The 8658-nt window shown below is 32.6% G+C and overlaps 1 protein-coding gene across 1 annotated transcript; it reads left to right on the top strand.

Annotated features, from left to right (window-relative positions):
• The first annotated feature begins 574 nt into the window (after positions 1-574).
• Positions 575-2073, top strand: LOC144835532 (uncharacterized). The gene has a single exon (XM_078690612.1). It carries the CDS (start codon positions 575-577, stop codon positions 1880-1882), a length of 1308 nt encoding a protein of 435 aa, XP_078546738.1. The 3' UTR covers positions 1883-2073.
• The last annotated feature ends 6585 nt before the right edge of the window (positions 2074-8658 follow it).

The following is an 8658-nucleotide window of genomic DNA, read 5'->3' as shown; positions in this document are numbered from 1 at the left end:
TAGACAATTATCGCAATGTGTAATATTAGTTTAATAGGATAGATATTTAATAGAATAATAGTTTGACTTCATTTTAAATCAATATTAGATCAATTGAAGAGAAAGAATACTGTAGACCAATCAATACCATTTCTGTATGTGTTATTATTGTGCACATATTGACAAGTTACTGACGATTTATACCCAATTTAACACTATTCTATTCAACTGTGAATAATGGCCATCACAATTATTTAAATTGGCTGTGTTGTTTAATTTTATTTTTCAAATAAAAAACAATTGTACTTCAAAATGATTCTTCATTTTTGTGAAAAACATACCATATATTTTTTTTAACATAAAGATATGTGTATATTTATGGAACATACTTCCATACTGTCAGACTACTTTCAGTTAGGCCTACATTGTTTTAAAACAATTGCTAAGGCTTAATGAATAGTTGGCCTTAAACCTACTAGGTGTGGGTTATCGTAAAGTTAATCAATTGCAATAACTGTACACTGTAGTCACGAGTAAGAGAAAAGATGTTAGATGGAAATGGTCCGTTAAATGGTTAAAGTTAATCTGCTCTACAATGTATACATGTAGAAATTTACTAGTATTCATATTTCTCATTTTTAAAACGTGTGTTGCACTACAATTTCTTCTAGAACCAGCAGACACGGATGCAGTGGAAAACGAAGAAGGATTTTTCTTTTGCATTGTTCGGGATCTTTTAGACGACCAGGAATTGGGATGGTTCCAAGGACCTGTACGATTGAGTAACAACACCCAGGTATTGGTAGATAACAATCGATACAATGTTGATTATGATGACAATTTTGGGCAATATCGATTAGTCATCAATTCTGTTTCTCGTCAAGATGGAATATCAACATTTTCATGTCGAATCATTCAAAATGGCGTCGTCGTCTTGCAATCACGAGATGCTAAGCTTCGCGTAAGTGAAATACCAAACAGATTGTATCCTATATGTCTTCCATTAAAATCAAGATACAAAGTTGGTGACACTGTTGTTGTTTCTTGTAAATCTGAAGTAACTACGCCTGCCGTAAGTCTTACTGTTAGTAGTGCTGATAGCGCTGTTGATCAATCATTACAATATGATTACTCTGAACATAAGTTTGTTTATCTTAGATATTCATTTTCTGCACAGGCTAAAAACAACGGAGATATCTTTACATGTTCAATGACGTCTCCGTCGATGAAGGAAGTACGAACATGTAACACATCACCTTTAAATGTAAACTTTAAACCAAACGTAACTATCCAAGGTCCAAAGCAAATTGACTACGAGAGAGAAGAGATATTTATATGTTATAGCAATTCTAATCCCCAGGCTTTTAGATATCATTGGCGATTTGAGCCACCGATACACCCGTACCGTTACAAAACTTTGGATAATATATTACGATTAGTAGAACCAAACCAAGACTTAAGTGGCAGTGTTGTTGTTTGCGTTGCTGAAAATGCAATTGGGAACGGAACTTGTGAGTTTATGCTAAATGGCGTTGAAGAAAGCACAACAGAAACGTACCTACTTTCTACAAAATTAGGGACAGAATCAATTTATTTTACTGAGCAACCTCAGATATGGTGGAACACTAATCGAAACAACGTATTGATTTCTCTTGGTGCAATTACAGTGTTTCTAATTGCGGCTTTTATACCGTTATGCATAATTAAATGTTATACTATGGAGAGAAAAAATGCTTCTTATTACAAAACATCCATGACAGATTACACCGAATCAACTAATCAACTTTCCCAGGCGTTACCGCTTTCCGGACAAGTTGCAACATGGAACAGATCTGTAGGCGTTCAGGTTAGGACTACCAGAGGAAGAAGTCAATCTGAAATTCCAGCACATAGATATGTTTAAGTTGTGTTAACATTGTGTAATATGGCAATTATTTCGCATAATAGCAAGATACGTTTTTATATCCCGATATTCACTTACATTGTTGATCAGCAAACCAAGAACGGACTAACTGTACAGCAGAGTTATTGGTTTGCATGCAAAATGGATTGGGAATATTTGTGTCAACATTAATTCAGTTATAACAATTTTTGTAGGCCTATAATTATATTCTACAAAAAAGTAATGCATTCACGCAAAGTTCAATAATCCAAACCCAGTCCCAGTAGAACTCATGTTGGCGTATTCAATATTTGTTTAGTATGTAAGAGAATAAACCTATGCGGATAAAATGAAATTAATATTGTAATTATCGATCATTTAGAAAGAAAACAGTGAAATTACAATTATTGATATAATTATAGACAACGCAGAGTAATTTAGCCATGACTAAATAGGATCAATAGTTACAGAGATAATGCAATGCACCAGAGTAGTGCTTACAATAAGATTTTATAATACTATTGTACGTGTGATATACAAAACAAGCTTTCTTTATGTCTTGATTCATTGTAGGCCTACTGATCAAAATAAAAATTATGTTGATAATATACCTGCCAGACTGATATAGAAAAAAATCACACTGTATTACAGAGCAGTACCGATAAACATGCGATACTATAAACGCATGCAACTAACATTATGTCGATGACCTGAATTTCATTTATATTGTATCAATCCCTCCCTTCAGGTAATCTGCTTATTTCTATATTACGAAAAAAGTGGTCTATGTTTTCTCTAGGCCCGTTTTAGCTCAACTACAGCAACCCCAGTGATATTTGCATATTCAAATCAAGAGTAGCTATAGCCTAACAGTATCTATCTTTAGATGAATTTCAACGTGTGGTTAAGTTATTATAACTTTTACGTTACGTTATTGAGAATAAAACCTGATCTGCCTTATCAGATCTATCAACTGATAACACATTATAATAGTACTGCGCCCTCTTTTATTGTTTTTTCACAACCACATCAAAAACAAGTCTTACCATAGAAATATTAGTATATTACTATGGTATTATATAATAAATAAGAAATAAATACAATATTTATTCATTCTTTATAGAAGTTAATTTATACAGGCTTATATATATATATATAAATGCTTTGATTATTTATTAATATTAAATTTGTATTGTTGTTCTTATACATTTAATAGCGGAGATTTTGGATCCTTATATATTACAGGAAACAAAACAAAAGTAAGATCTGTATAATACAGTATATCCATCTGCACATTTATATTTCAATACCAGTTTTAACTATACTAAATTGACCTATAGGCCTAGTAATGATATTCTGTGGTAAGTTAGGTTTGCGAAACACCGTGTGTTTCCAATAGAAAAATGCTTGAGAATATAACATAGACAACCAGCACGACCCCTATCCTTCACCCCGATGTAAATTTCGAAATTTACATCACACATGTATTGTTATGATACATGGTAATTAGGATCAAATGTCAGGAAGGGGAACATTTTAATTTTGCATAGTACAGTTTTGTACTTCGCATAATATATATGCCTAATAATATAATATAATAATATAAGGCATGCAGGGTGTTTATGGGTTTAGAATCAAAGGTCAGGAATGAGGTGGAGGTGGAAGGGGAGTGTGATAATTTAATATTTGTAGTCAAATAAGTGGTTCTACACTACAAAAAATATTCCTGAAACAGACTAAAGCTAATATTAGTCTAGGAAAAATGTGGCTGAGTTATCCTGACAAGGCTAAATCAAAATTCTCCCTACCGTTTACAGACTTCTAGTTATCCGGCTACTCATGGCCTTATTTTCAGCCTGATTTGCATGATTATCTCATAAAATACATTGTTTAATCCAACCCTCCAAATTTGCCGGGCTGAGGTTGGTCCGGATAACCTAGGTGGTAGTACTCAACAAAGCCATTAAGGGTCATTAAGGCATGATTAATTACCCCATAAGATGACAAGTTATCCGGATACTTGCTGTCCGTAAACGGGCCCTTGATTTATTTTTTAATGTAGGGACTGTGCAGTGTTTTATTGGTCAATTCAAGTTAAGAGGGGGTTTAATTGGATTGAAAATGGCTGTCTGTCTTTTCTCTACTTTGTATTGCACCTCTATTCTTAGTTTTAAGTTTAATTATTTAAAAAAACATCATTTTAATTACATTTGCTTTCTTTAATATTACAACTTATAACATATTTTACTTTTGTTAGTAGTTTAATTTTAATTTAAAAAAAACATTGTGGTAATTACATGTTTCTTTCTTTAACATTAAAACATATTATTATTTTACTGTTTTTCGTTGTAATTAATTGTAATAATTTCTGTGACATTTATTCATTTAGGGTCTATATAGGCCTAATATCATGCTTTGTTCCAGCAGTGAACTTTAAGCTTTGTGATGCTGTGTGAAATCAAATATTCCATATCCTAAGAAAGAATACAGATTTTTTCAAACTTGTGCTAAATATCGTAATTACCATATGTATTTGTATTTAAATACCATACAATATTCGCGTACCATACTCAACATGCAATTGAATGGATTATAATGGGGATCATGTCATTTAACGCAATAATTATTATTTTAAATGCCCGTCACATTTTAATCCCGGGATCCACTAATACTCACCCTCTGGCTTTCACACTTAGTGGTCACAATACAAAACAAAACAAAATAATAATAAACGTAAAAGTTAACAGTACAACAAATAATTAAAGTGACATGTGTAAAAGGACTCATTCACTTTGGGTTGAAATTATTGAAATAAGTATGGTAATGTTCAGGTATATCATTGTGTTGTGTTGTGGGAACACCAGAAAGATACAGTTTAACAAATTAACGTAGTGAAACCAAACACGATATCTGTGAAGTTGAATCGAACACGGAATGGTTAGACACCTCAGAATACAAGCTTAACAAAGGGAATTACCCTATTCCTGTTTGTTTTCATACTTCATGCATAATATTACCCCAGCTTTCATAGTCATAACATTAGAAGGTCAATAACGTATCGCGCTAAACAAAAGAATATATTTGATCACACAATGAACAATAATTCTAAATCCTAGGCCAGCGTGAAATTCATTATTGTTACTTTGTTAATTTAAAACTCTTATAAGTTGGTTGTCAGCTGGTAAAAAATTTAATAAAATGTAGGTCTACGTGGCAATATGTGTATGCTACCACAGCATAACTGTTTTAAAACAGAATTTCAACACATTATCAATTTTAACTGTACACAGCCTCGCAAAGGAAGTGACGTAAGTGCATTTTTTTACTGCATATCATGCGAACATCACGAAATATTTCCATGGCCATAATTATCTGCGCAGCTGAGAATCTATAATGATCCTTGTTTGAACGTTAACGCGAATATCATCAACATTTCATTATATTTTTGGAGAAGCAGTGAATTCTAATAACATTTCAACGAAACTACATCAGTATGGATATATTTATATTATTATTTTCGTGGGTAAGTGTCTTCTTAATAACTGTTTGTAATGGCGCAAAAATCGGAGTACAACCGAACGATGTATCGGCAATTGAAGGAGACGAGGCGAAATTTATTTGTTTAGTGACTGATTTAGGAAATAATGAAGTGGTTTCTTGGATGAAAGGCAATGTGAAGATAAGCACAGGCGAAACCCTTCGTATTTCTTTTGAAAAATACAAAATTCATGTTTCTAATGATGTTTATACACTTACAATTAAGAATGTAGTTCGTGACGATGGTGGTTTTGCATATGCCTGCCGAGTTTATAACGGTAACAATGTCATTTTAGTATCAGATGTTGCTCATGTTGAAGTACAAGAAATCCCAGCCGATTACTACCCGCGATGTGAAATTACGCCATCGTTAAACTATCGAAGCGGCAGTATGGTGTCTGCCGTCTGTACTGCCGAGAAGACCCAACCCGTTGTAAGTCTTGCATTTAAAAAAAATGGTGTTAATATTAACAGTGACTTGAGCATCTCATCAAATATGGTGACACTTAAACACATATTTACCGCAAATGAAAATAATGATGGTGATGTTTTCACGTGTGTTATGCGATCATCAGTTAAGAACTTACAGAGAAATTGTACAACTTCACCTCTTGTTCACAACTATATTCCCATCGTTAACATACAAGGTTCTGATACAATGGATAAAGGCAGGGAAGCTATTTTTATTTGTACATCAAATGCAGTGCCAAAAGAAACCGATTTCATCTGGTCTTTTAGTCGAGAAATAGACAGTAGTCGTTACGATATAAGTTCTCAACAAATATTAAGAATCACTGATCCGGAAGAGGATCTGGCTGGAACTGTGATAAAATGTACAGTAAGAAACTCAATCGGGGAATCATCAGATGAAATAACTATAGTTTCATTGAAATATATTAAAAACGGTGTCGTTACAACCCCATCAACACCAACTAACTTAAATAATAGTCAGACTATTAAAACTGGTATACTAAGCCCACCAAGGGTAGGCACAAGTAGTGACCCTGACAAGTGGCATGAAAATATAGCAACTGTAGCCATAATTGCAGGGTTAGCTCTTATAATATTTCTTCTGCTAGCACTTTTACCTATTGTTTGCATAAAATATTTTAGGAAAAATTCAAATAGCGGTTACAGTCAGGCTAGAGCTGAAAGTGAGACATACGGGTTCAGTGATTCACGTGTTAGGCCTCAACCAATATTGATTCCTCTTCCAATAGAAGAAGAACCCCCTCAATGGACTAGAACAATAGGAACCCAGGTTACAGAGGAAGATGTAGCAGAGCCAGTAGTCGAGGTACCCACGACAGATCCGATATATATTGAGATTCCCCCTGATCGCTATATATACTCATCTGCGTCCTTATGACTAGAACCGAACTTACTAGAGGCTCTGGAGGCAAAAGAAAATGTAGCCGAGCAAAATATATATGTATAATATAATTATTTTTGATATGCATAATAGTATTGTATGTATTTATAAATATTTTTATTCAAATCCGGATCTTTCATATTCTATAGATGTTACATTCGTATAGTTATCAATACATTATTTATTCAACGAATTCAATTAATTATTACAGTCGATTGAGTGTACCTTCTCATTATTAATATTTCGCCATATTTGTCCATTTATTTTAGTCCATTTACTGATTATGTTAAAATATATTATGATTTATGTACGTATGTTTTCACGGAATATTTGTACATATTTTCTGTTTAGTTTATTCCCTTGTTCGAACATTGACAGTTATTTCTATTTTTTTTTTCAAATAATGTAGTTGAACCGGTATTCATGAATAACACTATTTTTTTCTCGACATTTTTAATCCCATCATGCATCTTTCCATGTCGTATTTATCAATTTTTCCTGAATAACTCTTTCATATAACATAAAGGTTCAATAATTCATAATAATCATGAATATTTAATAAATTAATTACTACAATGATTGATTATACATACTGCTATGTACGTAATTGCAGTATACATTATTTTACAGTAACGAACTCTATTAGTAACAGGATTTCATTGAAACCTCCGTCCTGTCTACAACATACCTCTGCTATTTACCAAGTAATGACCATGGTATATATAATCACATACGTACTATCAGTGCGTTTCTTTTTTTAAACTAATTAACATAATGACGTGTGTGGTAATCGACAAAAACAAAATAACTGCCTTACGTGTGGATGTAAATAACGAATGTAATATTGTAATTCCATTGCCAAATAAAATAATGTGTATCTATACATATGAGGAAGGGTAGTTTGCCATTACCTGTGCTACAATTCTGATGTAAATAGACTTTGTAGATAATTGTAAAATGTTCTTTGTATTCATTTGCTCCACTGGGAAAGCAAACAAAGGAACGTTCGTGTAGCAGATCAGTTGCTAACTTAATTAAAATGCGTTCCTTGGTGTGTCTGTGAACAATCAATTGATTCTCCTATTCTATCATATTACTTGGAAAGAGGTTTGATTTCTTTGTGATTAAATGTATTTTTAAATGATGTTTATAAAACAAATTCTTGCATTGTTTTAAAAGTAAACACGTCAATCATCAATTGCTATCTTGCCGTCGATAATAAAATTTAAGTGTGACCAGGGTGTTAAAAAAAATTAAAATAGGACACATTACGTAAGCTCTGTATGCAATATCACATTTAATGATGTACCCTTATTACAAGGATATCACTACCATATTTGGGCCCATCACACTTTTTTCCAACATGTTTGATAGTGTGGATAGAGCTTAAGTAATAATGCTACCCATTATGCATTGTATTGTTGTAACAGTGCAATGTCTCTGATTAGTTATTTTTATTTTGTATATCAAGTATGGAACAAAAGCATACGTGTTAGTATACAAATCAGATACATGTTATGTTAATACACTCTTATTAAGTATTGTGTTAATATTGTGTGTACAGCATGGCAATCCGTAGAAAATACTCAATAGCCATTACATCTAATTAATTATTCCGTTCCTTTGTGTGTTTCACTCACATGACCTATAAACTCTCAGCAATGTATGATAGCTAAAACGCAATGCCGTCAGTGTAATGCTGGCGTTAGGGAATATTTTCACTGCAACACTTATGTAATAAACTGTAATATTTAATTGATAATATTATAAAAAATCCGCCATCACATCTGTCATATATGTACGTATTAAACATTTATTGGTTTATGACGATTAATATTTATAGTCATATTTGTGGGTGTTTGAATGCAAATTAACAGTACTGTCTTCC

The sequence above is a fragment of the Antedon bifida genome, chromosome 2 (genome assembly GCF_963402885.1).
Source record: "Antedon bifida chromosome 2, ecAntBifi1.1, whole genome shotgun sequence".
In the NCBI taxonomy this organism is placed as follows: Eukaryota; Metazoa; Echinodermata; class Crinoidea; order Comatulida; family Antedonidae; genus Antedon; species Antedon bifida.
This window is presented reverse-complemented; position numbering and strand designations above follow the sequence as displayed.

Excerpts from the sequence above, each read along its gene's own strand:
- LOC144835532 (XM_078690612.1), top strand. The coding sequence starts at position 575 with ATGTATACATGTAGAAATTTACTAGTATTCATATTTCTCATTTTTAAA.